Source organism: Dendrobium catenatum, unplaced genomic scaffold, assembly GCF_001605985.2.
Source record: "Dendrobium catenatum unplaced genomic scaffold, ASM160598v2 fragScaff_scaffold_1520, whole genome shotgun sequence".
In the NCBI taxonomy this organism is placed as follows: Eukaryota; Viridiplantae; Streptophyta; class Magnoliopsida; order Asparagales; family Orchidaceae; genus Dendrobium; species Dendrobium catenatum.
This window is the reverse complement of record NW_021319982.1, coordinates 705051-730054: the sequence shown is the minus strand read 5'-3', so window position 1 is coordinate 730054 and position 25004 is coordinate 705051. Positions and strand designations below refer to the sequence as shown.

Sequence of the window (25004 nt, the reverse complement as noted above, 5' to 3'; positions counted from 1 at the left end):
CCCTGAATAAGGAAACTGTGCCTGACAAGTTTTCCATTCTGGTGATGGATGAGCTGCTGGATGAGCTATGTGGAGTAGTAGTGATCTCAAAGATGGATTTGAAGTCGAGGTACCATTAGATCCGAATGAGAGAAGAGGATGCCCGGAAGACTGCATTTAGGACACGTGAGTGGCGCTACGAGTTCTTATATTTGCTGCAATAATTTGCATAAACACTAAACTAAGTATGTTTTATCTTTCCCAAGCATTATGTATAGATTTTTATTTGGTGCTACTAATCTATTAGGAAAATGAGTAGTGGGCTTATCACTTAGAAATGCCAAATCACGATTCAGAAAACTTACTTGGAACTAAGTTTGATCACTTTATTCAGTAAAATTAAGCCCATTGAACTTCTTAGTAGACAAAATTTGTGAATAAAGAAAGTAGATTCTACAAAATAAATGTGGAACGCTCATGTAAAAGCAAACACATAACACTAACTCAAATTAGTATTCATACAACCACTTAAATATATATTGAAGTTCTCTTTTGATTAATAGTACAATGCACAACTGTAAAGCATGATTGATACTCAATTTAAATTTCTCATAAGTAGCAATCATATATAATCCAGTTAAATATATTTGTTATCTTTAGATATACTAAACAAATTATGCTTAATATGAATATGAAATTATATAGTGGCAATGATATATATTTCAATTAGGTGAAATGCATATAAGAAAATTATTATTATTTGTTTAAAACTTTGTACAATTATAGCTCAAATTTAATTATCTTTCTCTTAATATGAATATGCACATAAATTCTCTTAAATAAATAATAAATCTTCAGTATTTAATTGTTGGCATTTCAAATATGAAGTACATCCAATCAATGTGTTTTGGATTCAAAATATTTTTCCTTAAGTAAGAATAGTAAGTTTCAAGTTCATAGCAACAATAGTTGCATGTGGCGGAAATTTCTAAAAATAAAATCCAGAGCATCTCATTTAATGAGATACTCAAATGCCATGGGACTAAATTTATTTGCAACCAAGCAGTCGCTAGAATGCTATCATTTCTTACCGAAAGAACAAACTATAATGGTTTTATACAAATATTTCAAATTTGTCGCAGTAAGAATGGTGTGAAATTAACGTAAATTAATGAATAAATTGTAAATACATTAAGAACAATAACTTATAGAGGAAGAAAAGATATCGAGCAAAATTGATAACAAAACTATAATTTTCTATTACATACTAAATTTCGAAACATAAAATAATCTTTAATAGAAGATCACAAGTTCTTAACCTGACCTTGATACCATATGTAAAATTATTTTTCCATTCGTAAATTAAAGTTATGAGCAAACTTTATTTTTCTGCATAAATTTGTTATACTGAAGGTCTTTTACTAGATTATTTTCACAAAACATTAATTGGAAGAAAACATACCTTGATTTATGGGGATATTCTTTGAAAATTTGATCAAGAATTTGAGAAACTATGTTTTCTTCCTTTCACCTGCAATTTTTCTTCTTGCTTCAGTTAGTTTCTTATGAAGAAAGCTAACACTTAATTGGTAAAAAAGAAGATCATTATTTCATAATTTAGTTGTTTCATCGAGCAGTCCATGATGAACATATTGATGAATTATCTCTCTTTTGACTAATAGGATTGTGACACTTCATTACTTATTAAATTATAATTAAATAATTAAAGTAACGTGGGCCATTTCATAAGAATTTCTTACATGTTTTCCCATGGATTTTTTACTCAATAGATTCTTTTCATATCCCCCTAGCTATGTATGGTTTGATATAATTCATTTGTAACTATATTATATATTTTGTCTCGTTGATATGACTGTTTTCAGTTCTGTGTGTAATTCTATTTGAAACAGGGTTGCTGTGTAAATGCTCCGATGATTGCTGTGGCTGATTACTCAAACGGATCTGAAGGATTCACATATAATTATTACGTTAGTTCACTCTCATCCATCTAGACTAATTGAATCATCTGTCTTTTGCTATTTTTCTATCCTAGATTTAGAAGGTATGCTCTTGTATTCAATTATTCATACAGCCATTACCATGTGTTATGTGGTATATCCACCCATGCAATAAGCTCAGAATTAAGTTTCGTGTCTCCTTATCATGATTCTCATTGGCGAGGCGGATGCATTTGGCGTTAGTAAGTTAGATTGTGAACAAAAGAGTGGAGGGACTGGCAGTTCTCATTCAGTCTGTGAAATGCATATTTGTCCTTAGCAGGTTAGGGAATGGGTTGGGCTCGTTACTGTACCTTTTAACCGGTCATTACAGGCTTTGGCTGTTGGACAAATTATTTTAAGGTGGGCAATGGCTGTTCTTTGGGCTGGAAAGACTATGGTTTGGGTTGGAAGATGGGGTTTTAGTGATTATTTCAAGAACTGTAAACTGAAATCCGAATCATGCTCATTTGAGGATGTTGCTGGTGGCAAGAGGGTTAGACAAGAATAGAGCTCTTTGCATCACTGTAACAAGCTTTTCTGAATGGCCCATTGTTATATGGAGGCAAGCTGTAGGATGTTGATGAAAGAGGGGTCTGCAATTCCTTTTTAGGTAACCTCAAATATTTTAAAATTTGATTTTCTTTCTGAAAGACTTCGTAGATTTAAAGAAGATGAATGTTATAGCTTTTGTGTAAAATTGTTACTGGCTAATGTGACGCGACCATGACCACTAATTATTTGCTAATAATCTCAAGTGAAAGCTTTGCTGTTGTTTGATGTGTCCAAGTTGTGCATATAGAGTATAGGAAACTTGCAATTGAAAACTATTAAATACTTAACACGCGGAATGTGTGATGGTAATTCGTGAGATCATTGAGACATTTGCTTCAAGTTTACGTACAACATTTTTTGTTAAATGAACATTCTTTATAGTTTAATATGAACCTAATTCATGTTCATTAAGTTTTATAAGTGGAAACATATACTGGTTAATGAGTTTTCAGTCATATTAAATGTTGTATTATTGTGTGGAAGGTTATCCTCATGGGTTCCTATTTGTACATGAGATCCACTCTTTTTACCGAGCAACTTGGCCGTTCAAACCCATTAGCTGATGAAAGACATTGCTACTTTACTCTAATTTTAGGTGATCATAATTGTTTTCTCTTTAGACAAGAAAAGCTGTGGTTGAATTTCCCGTTTTTTGGTACTAGTTTTATTGCACGTGCACAAAGTACGCGTTGCTAGTAATAAAAAAATATAATATGAGAAGATTAAATTGTTGTACAATACAAATTTAGTAAAATTTGTGCTTGTTTAATTGTTAGTGAAAACTATATAAAAGTTTTAATGTTAAATTTATCAATACAACTAATGAGATAGATTTCCCAACAAAGAATTAGAGGCTTATTAAAATTGCATTTCATGATTTTAGGATAAGGATTAATATTAATTAAAAATAAAATAAGTCAAATTTTTATAACATAAAAATTAAAAAAGTTGATTAAGTACAATTTATCAGACTTACAATTTGATCAATACTTAAGTACGAAACAACAAGTTAAATTTCTTCATTGTATGTGAAATATATATCCATCATTTCCTTTTTAAGCTAAAGAAGCATTCTTATGTCAAAATTTTGGATTGTTTAATCGCAATTCTCATATTAATTATGTGATTAAGAAAGAGATGTTGAGAGAATTAATGATTTATATTATGATTCAAGAACATTATTTTTCTCCATAAGCCCAGCCTATTTTTATGGAGTCATATCAATAATGCCTATATAAAATATGATTACAACATTTAAATTATTATATATATATAATAGTTTAATTGCGCATGCACAAAGTACACGTTAATAAAATTTTGAATATCAATAATGAAATATATGATATATAAATTTTTAACTCCATAAATATATTTGTAATGCTATGATTTTTGTATTATAATTTTGATTGTTAGGAACTTGTAATGCTATGATTTTTGTATTATAAGTTTGATTGTTAGGAACTTGTTGAACTAATTTCATTATATATCATTATTATTGCAATTCTTCTTGTTATTTTTTTTTTCTTGCTTTTATGGTTTGTCGTGTTTAAGATCCATGTTGGTGCATCACATTGAATAATTATTCTCGCATTTGTATGGTGTAATAGTTACTATGCTTAGAGTTATATCCTAATTCTTCTCCCAGCCTAAAATATATCACCACTTCAGAGAGTCTGTATGAAGTTTTTTAATTATCTATTTGTAAATATAAACAGGAAATTCATTACAAGACCCTCAAATCTTTTAATACTTGTTTAGCTACTATAAATCTTAAAATTGGAACTAAGAATGTTAGTTGTAATGATAATGTTAATACCATATAAATTATATTTCTTACTAAATTAGTTATTTGAAGATTGAGCGTTATGGTTGCAAGTCTGATAATTGACAATCTATCTATGCAAATTATATTATATACAATGAGAAGTAGAATTTTCATAGCTTTCTTTTTCTTTTTTCTCAAAAACTTATATAATATATCAAAGAAAAATATGAATAAATTTCTTTTTTGGAAACAATTATATTTAATTTAATATAATTGTAAATTGATAGCTAAAATGAAGAAGTTGAATTTTATAATTTATAACCAAACAATTAGTAGAGATATTAAAGTTCAAAACAATTATTATTAATAGATACTCATTAAATTTATAATGAAGGTATTCAGCTATACAATTAATAAATTAATTATTGCATTATAAGAATTATATATATATATATACTACTATTATAAAAGGGGCTTGAGTTTCCACCCAAATAAAATCTTAGCCTTTCATTTTAATTACTCAAATAAAATCCTAGCCTTCCATTTCAATTATTATTATTTATTAATAATTATAATTATATTAATTATTTTATTAATATCAAATACTCCATATTTATTATCATAAAGCTGTATTAATTAATTGTAACCATTGTGATCTTTTATACTGCATACGTTGGTATCAAATTCAAATTATTTTGATTCAGCTTCTACCTATCAAATAAAATTTCATTTCTCTTAATTACAACAAATGAATGCAGAGAAATTCCTCTTCATTTCTTTTCATAATTATAAAATTAGTTTAATTACAACCAATGGATGTAGCGTCTTTTCGTTTCTCTTAATAATTATAAATTGTTTTATTACAACTAATGAATGCAGAGAAACGCCTCTTCATTTCTCTTAATATTTATAACGTCTCTTCGTTTCTCTTAATATATATATATCTATACTACATAATATCTAACCAATGAATGCAGAGAAACTATATATATATATATATATCTTATACTTCTGCTCACGCCTCTTCATCAATTTGAGAATCCTCAATCGGATCCAAGATATGCATTCACACTGTGTCAGTTTACGCGTCTGGTATCTACTGCTCATTGGAATCGCAATCGAGATACATTCTTCTGCTCATTACAATCACAGTCAATAAGCATTCCGAATATGGAGAAACATATGGGGAGATCATTTGTGATGACAGAGAAGCATGTGCAGATAATTCGTCTAACTGTATTTCATAAAATTAATACAATATAAGAGAATGAAAGATTTGAAGTATTTTATTCCAGATATCTCAAGAAATTACTTCAAAGGTCATATTGACGAGCTTTTTATGTTGGCATATCACTATAAGGTGGATTTCTATAATAAATCTTTTTGAGTTCACGAACTTAATAATATCATGGTTGCAGATTTTATTCTTTTAATTGAATATTTGATTATGTTGTATCATAGTTCGTTTTAAAATTTTTGAATTATATTTTTCATCTTAAATCTATTGTAAAAATTTTTAAATTCTTAAAACCATACAAAGTCGACAATGATAATTTTTTTATAATATTATTGTGCTTGACAAATTTGCTCTTATAATATTCAATATCTTTTCTTGTGTTCATATGAAATATTTTCTTTTATGATATTTGTAGATTAATTGACTATATTACCCTTTTCATTATTATTATTATTATTACACGTAAATTTTTTGCCTTGTAAATTTGAACATGTTGCTCTTTAAGTTTTCTTTTTGTTTGTTTGTCTTTTTTAAATTTAGTTAGTTAGACTTATATTAATAAAAGTAGATTATGTTATCCAGGTTGGTGATAATTATTGTGTTTAATTTAGGTGGGTTTGGATAAGCTTTTGTATAGTTGTTAATCTAGCATTGGTGGTGGTTTGTTATTGATCTTTAAAGATTAATTTATTAGTTATTTAATTATATATCCTCGATGGAGGATTCATTAATTTTACATTGGAGGCTCAACAAGAAAGATGCTATATGTATTTTATTATTATTTTAATTCTTTTGGCCTTAGTGGCAGTTTGTTAAAATTTATTTATTTTTTTTTAATTTTTTTTAGTGGCACTTTCTTAAAATTGATAACATCTCTCAATAATTTTAGGTAAGTTCATTCATTTCTACTTAATATTGCTTGAGGCGTTAGAATTGGCAATTAGTTGCTCTATGTATTTTAATTTAATTGACAATTAGTTGCATTTAGAAGGATCAAAAGATAAAAATAATTATCATACAAGTAATTGAATATCTCATTAGGATATGAAATTATGATGATGAAGGCTTATGGAACTAATAAGAAAGAATGAATTAATATTGCTATGGAATAATTTGAATGACATACATTTTTTCATACCAATTTGACTTAAAACATTGAATGAACTTATTTTTTTGGATTTACAAGAAGAATACATCAGTTGGAAACAACAATCTAATAATTGGATAGGAATGTTAGTGGTTTGAAAAAATTATTGAATGACATGTGATTGTAAGGAAAAAAATTTTGCTAATGAAAGAGAAATTTGGTGGCGTAGAAGGGAGAACTAACTATTGAAAATGTTAGATTTGTTGAAAGAAGGATGTGAGAGAGAGAGAGAGAGAGAGAGAGAGAGAGAGAGAGAGAGAGAGAATCTCGAAATTAGTTAGGTCTCTCAATAATAGTTTTAGTTTTTAGTTTCTTTGAATTTGAATGGAATTCTATATGTTTTTGGAAATTATAAACAAGATTGAGTTTGTAACCTAAAATCAAGTTTTGATTAAATGTAATTTGATTTCTATTGTTCTCTCTCTCTCTCACATCCTTCTTTCAACAAATCCAACATTTTCAATAGTTGGTTCTCCCTTCTACGCCACCAAATTCCCTCTTTCAACAACCAAATTTTTTCCTTACAATCACATGTCATTCAATAATTTTTTTAAACCACCAACCTTCCTATTCAATTATTAGATTGTTGTTCCCAACTGATGTATTCTTCTTGTAAATCCAAAAAAGTAAGTTCATTCAATGTTTTAAGGCAAATTGGTATGAAAAAGTTTGTCCTTCAAATTATTCCATAGTAATATTAATCCCTTCTTTCTTATTAGTTCCATAAGCCTTCATCATCATAATTTCATATCCTAATGAGATATTCAATTACTTGTGTGATAACTATTTTCATCTTTTGGCCATTCTAAGTGCAACTAATTGCCAATTAAATTAAAATACATAGAGCAACTAATTGCCAATTCTAACGCCTCAAGCAATATTAAGTAGAAATGAATGAACTTACTTTAAATTGTTGGGAGATGTTATCAATTTTAAGAAACTGCCACAAAAAAAAATTTAACAAACTACCACTAAGGCCAAAAGAATTAAAATAATAATAAAATATATATAGCATCTTTCTTGTTGAGCCTCCAATGTAAAATTAATGAATCATCCATAGAAGATATATAATTAAATAACTAATGAATTAATCTTTAAAGATCAATAACAAACCACCACCAAGGCTAGATTAACAAATATACAAAAGCTTATCCAAACCCACCTAAATTAAACACAATTATTATCTCCAACCTGGATAAAATAATAATAATAATAATAATGAAAAGGATAATATTGTCAATTAATCTACAAATATCATAAAAGAAAATGTTTCATATGAACACAAGAAAAAATATTGAATATTATAAGAGCAAATTTGTCAAGCGTAATAATATTATAACAAAATTATCATTGTCGGCTTTGTATGATTTTAAGAATTTAAAAGTTTTCACAATAAATTTAAGATGAAAAATATAATTCAAAAATTTTAAAACGAACTGTGATACAACATAATCAAATATTCAATTAAAAGAATAAAATCTGCAGCTATGATATCATTAAGTTCGTGAACTCAAAAAGATTTATTATAGAAATTCACCTTATAGTGATATGCCAGCATAAAAAGCTCGTCAATATGGCCTTTGAAGTAATTTCTTCAGATATCTAAGATAAAATACTTCAAACCTTTCATTCTCTTATATTGTATTAATTTTATGAAACACAGTTAGACGAATTATCTGCACATGCTTCTCTGTCATCACTAATGATATTCCCATATGTTTCTCCATATTTGGAATGCTTATTGACTGCGATTATAGTGAGCAGAAGAATGCATCTCGATTGCGATTCCAACAGTAGATACCAGATGCATAAACTGACACAGTGTGAATGCATATCTTGGGACCGATTGAGGATTCTCAAATTGATGAAGAGGCGTGAGCAGAAGTAGAAGAGATTGATATATATATATATATAGTATTTGATATTAATAAAATAATTAATATAATTATAATTATTAATAAATAATAATAATTGAAATGAAATGTTAGGATTTTATTTGAGTAATTAAAATGAAAGGCTGAGATTTTATTTGGGTGGAAACTCAAGTCCCTTTTATAATAGTAGTATAGATTTACTAACCATCCTCTCACTTTATAGATCAAGGGTTCAAGTCTTCAAGATGCACACTATAAATCATTAACATAAAAGACTTAGGCTTCATTTGGGATGATTTTTTTATTGCTTCTTAAAGGAGCTTTTGAGTACAAAAATTTTAACTTTTGTACTAGAATAAGAAAGCGGTTCCAAGTGAAGCCTTAGGCTTCGTTCAGACGGCTTTCTTCCTACTTCTTAAAACAGTTTTTTAGTACAAAAATTGAAATTTTAGTGTTAGAAAGCTGCTTTAAGAAGCAATAAAAAAGCTGTCCCAAATGAAGCTTTAGTCTGGCAGAAAAGTGACATATGTGCTTGTTTCTGTATTGATTGATGGCTATTTCCTTTCTATATTCACTGGCAACGTTTATTGTTGTTTTAATTATCTGTATGATTTGTTTCCTCAGGAAGACCTTACTCCCAAACGAGTTGTTGAGATTGTTGAGATGCTAAGGAGAGGAGAAGCTCCTCCAGTAAGTCGTCCAATTTTCTTTTTTTAGTCTTTTTAATTCTGATTTATGGTTCTTCGGAGGGAAGGCCTAAAACAATGATTAAGGCTTAGTTTGGGACGGCTTTTTTTTTTTTGCTTCTTCAAACAGCTTTTTAGTATTAAAATTTTTTTACTAGAAAGGTACTTTATGAAGCAGTAAAAAATCGGTCCCAAACGAAGTCTATGTTGGCTCGAGATCATAATTTGAATCACAATGATAGATTGAAAGCCTCATACCCCTTCACTCTTATCATGGTCCTACTGTCTTCTATTCTCTGGCAGGTTGGGACACAAAACCCAAATCGAATTAGAGGTGGACCTGAAGGTGGCAATACCACATTGCTTGGTGAGCCAAAACCTCCACCATGTAGAGACCTGGATGCCTGCTGAATGCTCTTCCCATTTATTAAGTTAACAAATTATAAGAGAGGGATAGAGAAAGAGAGAGCTTCCTGTTTAACCACTTTCTATTGGTTTACAAGGTACTTGACAATTAACCTGCTCTCTTTTCTGTACCCTGTTGAATTTGATAGTCGCATGCAGTATTGCATTTGCTATTCAAATCTACTGTGCTTCTTGATGCATGTGTATGTAATAAAAGAAAACAAATTGGATAAGACTGCCCTGATACATACAAGGCATTTGTTCAACATAAGAAACATTTAGCACATAAAATTCGCATTCGAAGCACAAGTCAGGTCTCTTGTCGTGATAAAGCATTGTAGTAATGATCATGTAATGATTAAATGCATGTGGACAGAGATTTGTCTTACACTTCAAATACATTTGTGTGTAGCAGATATGGAAATCTCTATCACCGGAAAAATTGTTCTGTGGGGACACCGGGTGCCGTTTGGAGACGAATCAGGATGTGTTACATATCTTTTTTTGTTGTGTTCCGTTGTATACCGGATGATGTGATATATTTTGATTTGTCTCCGAAGATATGAAAATCTCTATCACTGGAAAAATTGTTGTGGTGACACCGGGTGCCGTTTGGAGACGAATCAGGATGTGTTATGTATCTTTTTTGTTGTGTACCGTTGTATACCGGATGATGTGACACATTCTGATTTGTCTGCAAACGGTCATGTACCCGCACAAAATAATTTCTCCTATCACTGGCGTGGTGTCTTATAGTCCGAGATAACGAGTTTTATCCCTTGTTGATTTAGCTATTTAAGCTCTTTAAAGAACTATTGTGATTAAATTATGCTATTTTTTTTATAAGAACATAGTCACATAAAAAAGAGAGAAAAACATAATAATTTTTATGTAAAAATTTGGCTATGGTGTACACAAGGTTGCATTGTTTAGGGTTTAGATTTCTCCTATTGCATTTAAAGAATTGAATATGGGGTTCTTTATTGACTTAAAGAAGATTATTCAATTCATTAACATTGAAATAATCTTCATAGTTATTAACAAAGAATAGTGCAAATTATATCCTCTAATAATCAAAATGTAGTAGGAGGAAATTATCCCAAGTTTTATCCATTTGATCCCGTGAGAATGGGACTGGAGAGATTATTAGGTGCGGAGTGTGGATGGGGAGAATCGTCCGCACAAGCACTATACCCAACTAGGTACCGACATTCGGTACCGTTGTGTACCGCTAGGTTTTCAGTACTTGTGCGGACGGTACACACTCCGCACCTAATAATTTTTCATTGGGGATTGACCCAAATGGCCACTAGTAATCCATTACTTGTTGCTCCATTATTAACCCCATTGGAGCAAATAAATCAATTAATAAGAGTCTAACACCATGAGTCTATCAAAGAAGTACTATAAGTGTTAATTAGTTGCATTAATTTTTTGAAATATATAATAATTATTGATGCCTTTAATTTATTGTATTATCGAATTCAAATAACATAATGTTTTAGCTTTTTTTTTTAATTTATATATATATCATAAAATTCTTATGTGATTATATATCTAATATATAAATTTTTATGTTTATTTATATATTATTTTAATATATAAATAACATTTTGCATGCAAATATGTGTTTTACATTAAACAAGTTAATATAAAAAATAATAATAATATAGCATAATAGTTAAAACACTAAGATAAATATAAATTTTAACTAAAATTTAAAAAATAAGTTTTATTTTAAATTAAAATAGTTATAATATTTTACAGCAATATATTAAGCAGATCACAATGACTATGAAACTATAAAATATGATATTATATAAATTTGAGGGTCTATTTGAATTTAAGGGATATTTTAGTTAGTATAATTTTTTTTTGGACATATTTATTTAAGATACATATAAAGCCCATTTTTTAAATTTATTCTTATATATTAAAAATGAGAATAAAATATATATTTTAAAAATTATCTAATTTTCATATATTAAAAATAACAAACTACACTTCCACAGTAGTTCCACGAGTAAAAAACGGATCTCCTTCCGCCCATAAACTCTCCGCAGAGCTTGAGATTGGACGCCTTCGTCTCCATAATCGCGGCCCGGATGGCCCTCTCATCAAATTTCGCCGCCTCCCTCATCCCTTCTCGAAACCCTATTAGTCTTTCCCTCGTTTACCTCGCTACCCCATTCTCTTATAAACCCATCTCCCGATACAGTTCTCTCCGGACCATGGCATCTCTTAGAATCTCCCCGTCGCTTGGTATCTCAGAGACCTTTGCTCGTCTGAAGGAGCAGGGAAAAGTATGCACTAACATTCCTTCTTCGGTTCTTAGACTCCACCCTTATATTTGTTATGTATTTGGTTGATGATTACTTGGTTTGTTGTGCTTGCAGCTGCATTATATCCTTTCGTGTTCTAAATTTCATTGTGTTTTTATTTAGTGTTACTTCTTATTAGTTTTATGAATCTGTCCTTGTCAATCAAGGCGTTGGTAACTATTTAGTTAATGTAGTTTAAATGCTACGTAATTATTTCTGAAAAAAAAAATGTGATCGGTGGAGACAATGGGAATTCTATGCTGATTAATCATCTATATCTATAGTTTGTTCTGCTAATATTTTGATTTGGATGTATTTGATTTTTTCATTTGTTATTTAAAAAGGACTTGAAGGATCTTTTAATCAATGTTAAGGGTTGTTTGGTTCAGTATTATCTAAATAGCAATGTTTTCTTATAACCCTAATTGACAAATCAGATATAGCTAAGTTAGTAGAGCATTGGGCTGTTTACCTAATGAATGCAGGTTCAACTACTGCTATGCCCAAAAGATTACCCTTATTTTTATAAGGATTCATAGTAGCTTTTATAGATCAGTCTTTAACACTTATAATATTTTCTAAAATGGAAGCAATTTCAAGAATAATCTTCAATTCATCTGCAGAACTACTAAAATAATTTAATATTCTATGTATATTGTAAAACTTCATAAAAATCTTACCAAATATAATTGTTGAATTTCTATATTACAACAAACTGCACCAAAAAAAAAACTGCACATCCAAAATATCAAAATCCAACACTTATTCGGTGTACCTTGTCCTTTCCCTTACTTGAAATAAAACAATATTGATGATGCTAAACCGTAACCAATCACTTAGATTAATTTTCTTGGAAATGTTTTAGGCTTTTTGGTGATGGGCATTAATATTTTATGTATAAATAAAATAGGAATATGCCTGCAGATTGCATAATGCATGTAAAATAGATTTTTTATTGTCAATTTAATCAAAAGAGTTAAAAAAAATTTTGTGAAATATTACACCAATATAGATACGAAGTAGTCTCATTCTATTTTAAAATCTTATAAAGATAATCAAAATATAGTATCATTCATGTCATTATGCAAACAAGAAACGCTCACCTTGAGAACAGAAAATTTGCTTCTAATGTAATCTAAAAATGCTATTTTACCAAAATAATTATTTTTTACTCTTGTAATTCAAATTTCATAAGAATGAATTCCTATGAATTAAATCTACCGGAACTATATCACATGCGATACTCAAAAGGAGTGCGGATTTCCAATTTAGGTATTACAACAACAACAACAGAAAATTCTATAGGATGGTGATGAGACTTACAATACTTTCTGGTGCAAAATGTTGGCCAGCAAAGGAATTGTGTTCTGAATTATTGACTTCCCTTTGTTTTTTGGTGGAAGATATTAAGAATATTTTACCTTGAATTTAGATTGAGACTTGTGTATTTTAGATTTTTTTGTATAAACCTTCCGTTCAGTTCTCACTCATAACTTTTCAAATTCATGTAAGACTTGGTTTCGTATACTTAAAAATAGTTTTTTTTTTCACTTACATTCAAAAAATCATGCTCAAGTCCGAAAGTAAACAAATGAGATATTAAAAAAAAAAGAAGGGTAAAGAGTTGATACACATTATAATGAAGAGTTATGACTAAATATGCTTGTCAATAAAAAAAGTTGTTCTCTTCAAAAAGATTGTTTTCGTTTTTTTTTTCCGGGTAAGGAAATCAATTCTGAGCGACATTGCTGAGCGAGATGTAATTTGGAGACATTTGCATGCAGTGGGGCTAATTTTTGCGATGGACTTGTACAATCTTGATTTCTTCTTTGTGGGACCGAACTATTAAAAAAACTTGCATCCAGAAAGAGAAAAAAAAAAAAACATAAATGAAATAGATAAGCAATGAAATCTAAAAATCTAAAGAAAATAGAGAATTCGTTAACGAAAACAGAAAAAAATTTATGATGGGAAAGATTACGTCATATGGAGGAAATTGAATGACAGTTACCTATCAATTGAATTTGAAAAAGAACAGAATTCCACTAAATTTTCTTTTTTTTTCCCTGTAAAGTTTCCATTATTCTCAAAGAATCCAACTCAACCGCAAAGGCCCATTTGGTTTTTGCATGTTTTTAAATTTAAAATTTTAAAATTTTGAGAATATTCAACTTTTAATAAGATTTCGCATAGCCCAATTATACTAACCATGTTTCTTTCCCATCTTTTTTTTTCACAGTAATACAGATAGATGAGGAAATTTGGACCTTTTTATCTTGATTACTATATTGGATGAATTATCTTTTCTAGTTGATCTTGCATCAAGAAACTGGATAAATAGCCCTAGCAAGGCGCTGCCAAAAGAGAAAGGGACACACTGGACATTGGACAACCTTTTGCAATACCCTTAGGAGAAGTGAAAGCGAGGTGTTGGTTTAGGCTCTATTTTCCATAAGCACGATTTTATGTGATTTTTATGCTCTATTTCGTATAAACAATTTAATTTTATTTTTTGTATAATTTATTTTGTCCATCTGAATCATCTGATAACCTAACATTTTGAGGTCAATTGATTTGATTGACATCTAAATGTTGACATCTAAATATCAACAAATTTGGACTTATGGTATTTATGAAATGGTTATTCAAAGATGTCGCAGAACCAAATGAATGACATTTGCTAATAACTTTATCGAAGCAAATATCCCAATATTTTAAAAGCATAGAGCTCTGTTTGCTTTAGTACTTCACCCTTAACAGCATACAGAGTCTTTTATCTTACAATGAAGGTTCATTGATGATTAGTTCCTTAATATTTTCTTAAAGATTGGTTTTGTTGTGAAGAGTTTGGTAATAAACCATATGATTTTCAGAGTGCTGTGACAATTGAAGATACATGAATTGGATGCTGGAAATAATATTTTTATTGATTGAATTTGTTTAGGAACCAGACTTCCGAAATATTATTGCAACTTCATTTATAATTTTGCTTACTGCTTCTCAAAAACCATATCTGACATGCTTATTGCGGATAGGGTGGGTTGGCTAGGAATTCAGATGCGATTTTTTTTAAGAATATCATCGAACTATAAAGAATTATTGTGTGATATTTTTTGTATGATGGTTAGGCTAATGGTGATAAGATTGATTTTTTTTGGATGATTTATCATTTTTTCATGAATTGGTAGCGTGTGTTATTTTACATCTCCATGTTTTATTGAATATTCTTTAGCTGCTAAAGGCTGAATGGAAGACAGCAATTGCATATTGGTTGTTATCATCAAAAAAATTGGTGAGAAGTGTCACGCATTGACTTTAAGCTAGTCATAAGAATTATTCAGCGCAACTACTGAAGGTGGGTTTCCATGAAAAACTTTTGTGCTATGCCCATAACCCAGTCCTGCAAGTTTGAATAGATGAAACATAGGAATAAAAAATTGAGCTAGGGTATGGATAATGATGGCGTTGATGATGGTTGCTGGATGAAGTATGCAAAATAGATACTAATAGGGCTTCATTCCAAATAGCAAAGAAACGGGTAAATTTGCCGATGTTGCTTGTTTGTTTCACGTAACTATTTAAAGGCATGCTTCTATCTACTCATATTCATTCATTACAGATGCTTGCATCCTCATTGAAGTGCATGCAGTGTTTCGGTGCCTTATGTTATCAGTTAATACTCATTAACTACCCTTCTGTGCCATGTTTGGTGCAGTGATATAAATTCCCTTTTTCTTTCTTAAAATGGATGCTTTATTGTTTTTTATTTTTTGTTTCTGGAATGAGCCTTTGAGTTGATTTGAAAACTTCTTTTGCTTATTAGTATGGGCATCTAATATTTTCGTTTTGATGATGTAGGTTGCATTCATACCCTACATTACTGCTGGTGATCCAGACTTGTCTACCACATCAAAAGCATTACAAATTCTTGATTCTTGTGGCTCAGACATTATAGAGTTGGGCATGCCCTACTCTGATCCGTTGGCAGATGGGCCAGTTATTCAGGTTTGGTTGTCTATATATCCTTCAAGCATAATAGGCAAGCTAGACCGAATTACATTGCTTGTGCTCTGAATCCAGGCTGCGGCCACACGAGCTTTGGCCAAAGGAACTAATTTCAATGCAATAATTTCTATGTTACACGAGGTATTTATTTTCCAACCTCCACTGCATTGCTATCCCATCAAGCTGCTTTTCATTTGGAAAATACTAAACCATTTGACAAAATTGTATTAAAATTTCAAACTTCCTCACAATTTTATGTGTTGTAAACCATCCATCTATGCATTTGGTAAATGCCGTCAAAGAGCTGGAAAGGTTTTGAACTATCGTACAATATGACCATCTTATTTTCTTCTCTCAAAATTTTCTCGTTCTCCATCAAATATGCGTGTGCTTTTGCTTAAATTCCCTACTGAGAACTGCCCGTAAACTCTGTATCATCATAAATATCCTTCCAAATCAATGCAAGTGACTTCATTCAGTTAAGTAATTTCTTCTTATTCTGATATTTAAATATTGGCAGGATTAACTTTGTTAGCAGTTATGATAATTTTTTTATTGTGTGATTTATATAGCGTCAGCATACTTTTTTTTTTTCCTTTGCTTATTATCATGATGGCTTCAAGAACTCATTATTTTCTATTAATAATATGTTTGATTCTGAGTCTCTCTCCAACTCCTCTCAAGCTCTCACAAGAACTCACAATGCAGGATTTTTTTTTTAATCATTCATTCATTAACCTTCAAAAGAGAACATAAGGGTTATATATAGTCTCATACTATGGACGAAAAATAAAAGACGACCTCGCCCTTTGGGCTTACACATGACCACCCTTAAATAAGGGGTAAGCTGTAGAAAGGGAGAAACAACTAAAACAAATAGTAAAACAAATAAATAAAAACAAGTACATATGAGGACTCAAAAATATATCGGCACGATCGTGGCCGTAGAGCGGTGACCACGCATCCGATAAACTTTCCAAGCTCTGATGTCCCCATCATCAAGTCTGTACGATCCTCTTGAATAACATAACCCATGATTGCTGACAATGATCTTTTGATTAGGTTTGGTTGACTTCCTTCATTGATTAAGTAGTCCATAGTCCATTATAACTCGATACAATGGAACTATTGGAACTTGATCGGATTTGTCATCATTCGCTCTATGTTCCGTCCTTTAAGTAGAAGTCAATAAATTCTCAATCCTAGACCAAGTCGCCACTATTATAGCTTAGCATTTAGCTTCTATCGAATAGCCTTAATCAAAAGTTTTCCCTTGTTATTTGGAGGGGGTAATTAATTATAATGGTTTATGCACATGCGAAACTTGAAAATAAATAATAAAATAAGGGAAAAATTTTTGTATGGTGTCTTATCAAGAAGCCAATATGCCTTTTAAAAATTTGACCCATAAATTTTAAACTTTCTTACCCGATCCCTAGGTGAATTTTTGGAGTCTACAACTTCATGAAAGTATTCACATGGAATTGAAGCTTTTTCTAGTTGTTGATGTTCTTGAAGCCAGTATGAAAGTTATTGTACTTAAGGAAAGAAACAAATCTCACCCCATTGGATAGAAACCCTTATTTACAAATGTATGAAGGCTAAGATACAAATGAGTAAGATATTAGACAACCCTGTTTCTACTATAAAAATTTGGGTATAAGCTAAAGGATTGTTGGAATTTATATTAAGAAAAGTGCCTGAAATGGGATAAGCAAAAAGATCCTCATAACTACTTCAAAAGAAGTAATTGAAGAAGTAATGGCAATGGTAGGTCCGACATTTACATTCACATGCCAATGAGAAGTTAGGGAGGAATTTTTCCATCTCAAGCTTTAGGTGAATCTATTCTCATTGATGTTATTTTAGACATAGGCAGTGAAAAGAATCTTATCTCTGAAGTTTTCTTTGAGAAATTGGGGTATTCACTACCAACTATCTGAAGTATATTCTTTGAGTTGGTTTTAAAAGAATGATGTGTCAGATCATTTGACAATGCAATCTTAGGAGTACTTCTCTGTAGAATTTATTAATGAGGTAGCCTATGAAGTTTTATCTCTAGATATATATTATGTAATATCGAGAGTAGTTCATAGATATGGGATTGGGATATTATTCTTTAGAAGGCAACCAATTTATGATTACAAAAGGAAGGAAAAGGCATATTGTAAGTCAATTTGTTACACCTTCAAAGGAGATGAAAAGGACCGTCATACTAATAAATTCATATAAGGAGTCAAAAAACATTTTACTTAATAATAGAAATACTAATACTATGCCAATTTTTTTATTTTTACCAAATGAAGGAGAATGAACCATCCTCTTTTACTTAGAAGCCAATGGTGGCAAGGACGAAGAAAAGAAAGAATTGGTCCAGGAGATAAAAGAACAACTTTAATTTGTAGGAGAAAGTGAAATGTAGAATCATGATCGGAAAGTTTCAAGAATATTTGCCTAATATTTTCAATTGCTGATTTACGTTGTTTATTGTTTTCTTTGTTGGAGATATGATGTTTCGCTTACTTTTTTTTTTGGTTGAATTTCTTTCCAGTTTCCTCCTATGCACTTGATTGTGGAATGCATCTAGGGTTTTAAAGTTTACATCTTGTCATGCAATTTTTATTTGTGATTGCATTTGTACTGCTAATTTCCAAAAAAACACTCTTCATTCAGCTCATTGGGGATAATAATTCAAATGACTCCACATGAATGCCTAAGCTGGCATATTATATGTACATTTATTTCTAATTGGGTCAATTGGGCTCCATCTAACCTGAGTTAGACTCTTCTCCCACCTTTGTTAGGCTTTCCTTCCATAATTGCATTGCCTCTAATGTTAAGGTGCTTGCCTAGTGGCAACATCCCCTTTCTAGGCTGAGATGACATCCTTATGATTTTCATCACTTCGTCTCATCAATGATGGTCATATCACCACCTTTTTATCTGAAATGTTGTTGTACGCAAATGGGTATTTGTTATTTTGTGCTGAGCTTATAAAGTATCTTTCTTTCAAGGTTAGATGGCAGATGCTACTAAGTTAGAGTGTCATAAATTTTATTTTAGACCTTTATTTTAATAAATGTACACGTTGCTTCTTGCTGAGATGAATTCTCTATTATAAATCACAAAATATTTTAATTATGTCATGCAGGTAGTGCCACAATTGTCTTGTCCCATTGCTCTGTTTACATATTATAACCCGATTCTGAAGCGAGGGATTGAAAACTTTATCTCTACCATTAAGAATGTTGGTGTACATGGTATATTTTCATAACTTTCTTTTATGATTGATCTTGATGTGTTAGCCACTTTGTCTTGCACTTATATCCATTCTACTTGAATGATGCTTCTTTGTTGAACTTAAAATACTTCATTCTAGATCACTTAGCTGCATTGCTTTCAGGAATGCTAAAACAGTAAAGTGAATCTTTCAGCCAGGGAGAAAACTGGTTTTGATGATGAGGCAGTCTTTCAGAGAACGTGAAAAAATATTATTATATTGGTACTGCGTGCATGTGAAATGATAATTTCTTGAATTTTTTTTTTGCATGATTAAGATTCTCTCCTTTTTGCAAAGGGGATGCCTACATAGAGAGCATAGTAATTAAGAGCATATGATTTTTATAAGTTTACAATTAATAGTATATCACCAGTGCATTGGAAAAATTGAGATCCTCACAACTCTCTGTTGACCTATGTACATATGTTATAATCAACACAAGCAAGTACAATGAAAAGGGCGACCGATCAACACGCTGTCATATGTAGTAGCTTCTAAATGTCTCAGCCTCACCCGAAACAACTTAAACATCATCTGTTCGCAAATCAGATCGCGTTAATATGCTCAGAACTTTCACTTTTCTCATCCAAGGCTTGAGACCTAGCAACAGTAGTGTTCCATGAGAAAAGGATCAAGCTGTTATTTTAGCTATAAGACTTGTGAAACGGAGCTTCCCTTGATAGTTTTTTTTTTAATTGCTCTTCATTCGTGATTCAATAGGAACGTAGAACTACTTAATTATTAATTTCTTGTGAGAATTGTTTGACAAATTATTCTTCACAGAAGTGTTGCTTTTTTCAAAGAAATATCTATATATTTTCTTAGATTACTCTTGCTAGAAGAGCACATTTCAAAAAGATCATGCTGTTAATTTTTAGTTCCTATTTCAGATGAAACCATTTTTTTCAAACGAATAGATGTTTGTCTAAGTTCATTACTTATAGTTACTAAAATATCCTCAATCAAGTATTGATCAGCTTAACTATGAATATCTTTCAGCATCCCAATAGGATTCTCATTCCTTTTTATATTGACGGCATGTTAATCACCGTCAATGTTAATATTTGAGGTTCCTAGATTTCTACGAGCCTTAAGAAATGGAAATTCAACAGGCATTGAGTGTTGAAAAACTAAAGAAAATGAGTTTGTTGGTGACTTCTCTTAAGTTTTCCGACTTTCAATATTTGTTAAATTATCACTTCTTAAGGCTCATACAAATTTGGGAATCTCAAATATTAGCATTGATAGTGATTAGCATAGCGTCACTGTAATTTGGAATGAAAATCTCATTGGTATGTTGAAAGATGTTCATAGTTGAGCTGATCAATAATTGATTGAGAATATTTTGTAATTGTAAATAATGATGTTGGACAAGCTTCTATTATTTTGGAAAAAATAATTTTATTTAAAGCGTGAGCTTAAAAATAAGTAGTCTGATCGTTTTGAAATGTGCTCTTCCGCTAGGAGTAGTGTGAGCGAAAATACGTATATTTTTTTGGAAAAAAGCAGCACTTCTTTGGAGAAATTTTTTTTGATAATTCTTACATGGAATTAATAAATTAAGCAGTTCTTTGTTTCTGTTGAGTCATGAATGAAGCACAATTTAAATGAACAACTGTGGAAGGAAGCTCCATTTCGTAAGTCTTATAGCTTAAAATAATAGCTTGATCCTTTTCTTCATGATGTTATTTTCACTTTCCAATTTATTCCTTGTTGTGGGAACTCAAAGCTAATATAATGATGAAGCATAGTGATATTTATCTTGCTTATGTTCTTACATGACTTTTTAATGCTTAATTTATGATAAATATTTTTTCAGGGCTAGTTGTGCCTGATGTTCCTTTAGAGGAGACTGAAATTTTGAGGAATGAAGCTTCTAAACATCACATCGAGCTAGTAGGTCCTTTTATTGCCTAAAATCTTTTTAATATTGACTTGCACTTATTTTCTTGCTAGTATTTGAATTTTTTTTTTAGTTTGTCAAGCATCTTAAGATCTGTCTGAAGAAAATGTTACATTTTTTTTTCTATTTGGCAGTCCAATATTATTTATGTGGTCATAGCCAATAGAAATTACGTCCTTTTAATGAGTTCATAGCCACTAGAAGGGTTTAGGGTTTAGAGGAGACTGAAATTTGAGGAATGAAGCTATGGACATAATATGGAGTTAGTATGCCCTTTATCACCTGATGATCTTTAATATTGTTTGCAGTTATTTCATTGCTATATTATATATATTATTATTAGTTATATATATCATTTAGCAGTCCAAATATTTTATGTTGTCATACGCCATCAAAGGGTTTGGATTTAGACAATGACTGGGATTTTGAGGAATGAAAGCTGCTGAAACAAATTATGGAGTATTGTGTCCTTTTAAATCAAGCCTCATCTTTTCCTGATATTGACTTTGCAATTTTTTTTATTGTTTGGTTCGATTTTTTTTCTATTATGAAATTATTTTTTTAATTCTAACAATTTGCTGTCCAAACATGATCAAGAATTATATCTAAAGAAAACCTTGTATTTTTTTTATTCTGTTTAGGCAGTACCCAAATATGTGTTTATGGTGTGTCGTAGCCATTAAGAAATTAACTTTTATATATAAGCAAGACCTTCTATATATGAGAAAGATGGACATAATGTGCAAGTAATATGGTTGTTTCATTTTATTTATTTAGCAACTGAAATCAATATGGATTAAGCATCTTATCTCTATCGATTGACAAAAATAAAATTCCTGCTAATCCTATTTCGCTATAACATATTATCTCTATCGTTGGAGCATCTTTTCCAGGTCTTTTTCATCCAATTGGCAAAGAATGAGCACAGAAAAGTCGCTGGCATGCAAGCTCCCCATTTTTCTCTTTAGTCCTCACAAAAAGTTTGAGGCATGTCTCTTGTTTCACTTCCTGGATGGACTAAGGTCCAGCCTTCTGCTCTTTGTCTCTTCTTCTCTCTAACTCTGAAAGACATAGGCTTGAGGCCTCTCTAACCTCCACACATCGATCTCAAACTCACATCCACTCAATCTCTTTACTCCTATCTCACTGCATGCTCGCCTATTTCCGACCCCAAACGCAGGCAACTCGAATCCGCTTCATTCTCTTTTCTTGTTCGATGTAGTAGTTGTTCATGGAAACGCGTTGGTTCTTACCGGAAATAATTGTTTACTTGACTTTGTATGTTGAATTTTTTTTATCTCATATGAATGTCAATTTTGGCTACAGCATACTTGTCAATGAAGAATGCGCAGCGGAGTGTTGCCCGTGAGTCATGGTCATAATTCACGCACGTCGGCGCGCACAATTTTGAATACGGCTAAAAATTAAATAAAGAACTTATAAAATTCTTTATATGGACTCCTATTTTGAGTATCAATCGAGTGTGGGTAAAAATTGTTTGTAGTCCAAAGTCAAACCATTAAAATTGAGCTTCAAATTTGTCCAAAATTTCCTATAAATAAAGACTAAATAAAGTTTTAATAAAACCTAACTAAACCTATTTTAATCATATCAAATAATCTTTAAAATTAATTATTACATTATTTAAAAATATAATTAAAATATAAATATTAATATACTATTTTAAATAATATTAGAAAATCCCGACATAATTAAAATTAAAATTCTGCGCACCATTGCGGGCCGCCGTGCACAAATGACGCGTGCCAACTTGAACATGCGTGTCGTGCCATGCCAGCTGTGTGCCGTAGGTGCGCTCGCCGCGCTATGGCGCAATGGTCGTGCGCTATTTTGGCGCCATTGACAGAGTGTATGAAGAGTGAGTAATATGGCTGCAAGTGTCATGGGTTGAAATTTTTCATGTGAATGGAACTTTCATGTATTACTCGGGCAAACGCCGCTTATAAGGGATCATTTTTTTTTCAGTTGTAAGTAGGGAATCTCATTTGTAGTTCATTTTCATTCTCGTCAGATTCATCTCAATCGAGTTCTTGCATTTTTTGAGATGTAGGAGAGTTGTTTAAGAATATTGAAGAAGTTATGTTATTCGTAGTTCATTATGCATCCTGCTTTCTTGTTCATTGTGTGTTTTTAAATTCATCACAAGTCCCCCTTGTGTTTTTATTTCTATTCAATGTTGTGTGTTTAATTCTAGTCTTTGCATTTCTCTTTGATGCCGACGCGGTATTGCATGTTTAAGTGTTTGGTATTTTATTTTTATACATTTAACATTTTACATTCTTCATTTTTGTTCATTGTTAATGTCATTCCAAAAAATATTTTTCATTATGAATCTTTGCAAGTTTGTTCACTCACGAGAATTGTTTCGATGAACCAATTTTTATCTTCATAGAAACATCTATAAGAATATTTAGGCCTTCTTAACATGCTTAAAAAGTTGCATAGTCAGTGGCGTCAAACACGCTGGTCTAGGAGGTATTTTATCCCCATCCACTTAAAAAAACATGTAATAGTCTTTTGCATATCGTTTGAAATTTGACAGTATTCCCTCACCATGTTGGAACAATGCAGTCGGCAAAGTGCTAAATTTGAATTCCTTGTGGGATCCAAAAATTCGTTGCCCCGACCTTATACTCTTTTAAGGAGAGTTTTTAACGCTTAAAGATCCAGAAGGTAAATTTCAAGAAGAATGATTTGGAAGCTTTAGATTTGGCCTCTCATTTTGTGAGGATTTTAGATCATGTAGTTCAAAGGTTTCCTATAGGTGCAAGCCCTATAGTTATTACCTTTCTTGATAGTGAAGAGAGAACTTTCGACTAAGGCTAGTCATCAACATATAAAGTTAGAGGAATATGTGGTATCTGGTGTATGGTAGCCATGATTGGGTTTGGATATTTCCAGACTTAATATTTAAAATTAAAATATTTTACCACTACACTTAATAGTGGATGTGGGGGAATGGAATGATGGACTCGATCAATGATCCCATTGGTTTTCGTCGTCCCCGGTCAACATGGTCTCTTAGTCTACTTAGTCAGAGTAGGTAGTCGAGCCCCACTTGATAGAAGGATCTTGTAAGCAAGTCATGGGTTGTTTTGCCCCGAAGGGTACCTTGGTAGTATCTGAGGGGAAATATTTGCCTAAGGGAAATATAATTTTAAATCCACTTTAAGCTAATAAAGTGCTTTGTGCCCTAGTCGATTATATTCGATTGATTCATACTCAATGGATTTGAATGTAGATTGTGGAGGCATATGGGATTTGCCGGGCATTTTGTAGTTTCGTGATCCCCATCTTAGTTTGAGTTTTCATTCAAATCGGCGAGCCAATTATCCGGAGTGATTATGAGTGATTTCACTTGTTTTTTGATTTGAACTGTTGTCACTCTATCTTTTTTGCGATAGGGATCGGGTTCTTTGTAGCATTTTGCCTTTATTGGTGGATTTTCCTTGTTTATATGGCAATCAACATATAATGTATTAAACACAATATCCTCAGTCGAACGTCGCTGATGTAGTATTTTGTTTGATTGTTTGAACATGTCGACTTCCTATCTACTCGCATAGAAAGATCGGGTTCGACTGGATTTATCATTTAATCCGCGCAACATCCTCGGACGACTCAAACGGTGTGTTTACGATACCGTAACACCCTCCGATTGGGGCCGCATTCGGGTGTATGATTTGCAATGTAATTTTGTATGATGCAAATATATGATTGTCAATTGACATATATAGCAAATATGTAGCGTCGTATTGTGCATATGTGTAGTACGGCATTTGCACGAGTGCTTAATGTTCACCATCAATAGAAGCTTCGCATGTTGGCA

General features: G+C 31.2%; 2 protein-coding genes across 2 annotated transcripts in view; both read left to right on the top strand.

Annotated features, from left to right (window-relative positions):
- Positions 1–10069, top strand: part of LOC110110469 (NADH dehydrogenase [ubiquinone] flavoprotein 2, mitochondrial) — a 28495-nt gene extending 18426 nt beyond the window's left edge. The window contains exons 8-10 of the mRNA XM_020841958.2: positions 1890–1967; positions 9179–9244; positions 9544–10069. Of these exons, the coding sequence (XP_020697617.1) occupies positions 1890–1967; positions 9179–9244; positions 9544–9651 (252 nt within the window). The 3' untranslated portion in view covers positions 9652–10069. The remainder of the gene's footprint in view (positions 1–1889; positions 1968–9178; positions 9245–9543) is intronic.
- Positions 10070–11647: 1578 nt separating this feature from the next.
- The window catches only part of LOC110110479 (tryptophan synthase alpha chain), a 25480-nt gene continuing 12123 nt past the window's right edge, over positions 11648–25004 (top strand). Inside the window, exons 1-5 of the mRNA XM_028700445.1 lie at positions 11648–11948; positions 15825–15971; positions 16047–16112; positions 19123–19231; positions 21071–21147. Coding sequence (XP_028556278.1) covers positions 11751–11948; positions 15825–15971; positions 16047–16112; positions 19123–19231; positions 21071–21147 — 597 coding nt within the window. The 5' untranslated portion in view covers positions 11648–11750. The remainder of the gene's footprint in view (positions 11949–15824; positions 15972–16046; positions 16113–19122; positions 19232–21070; positions 21148–25004) is intronic.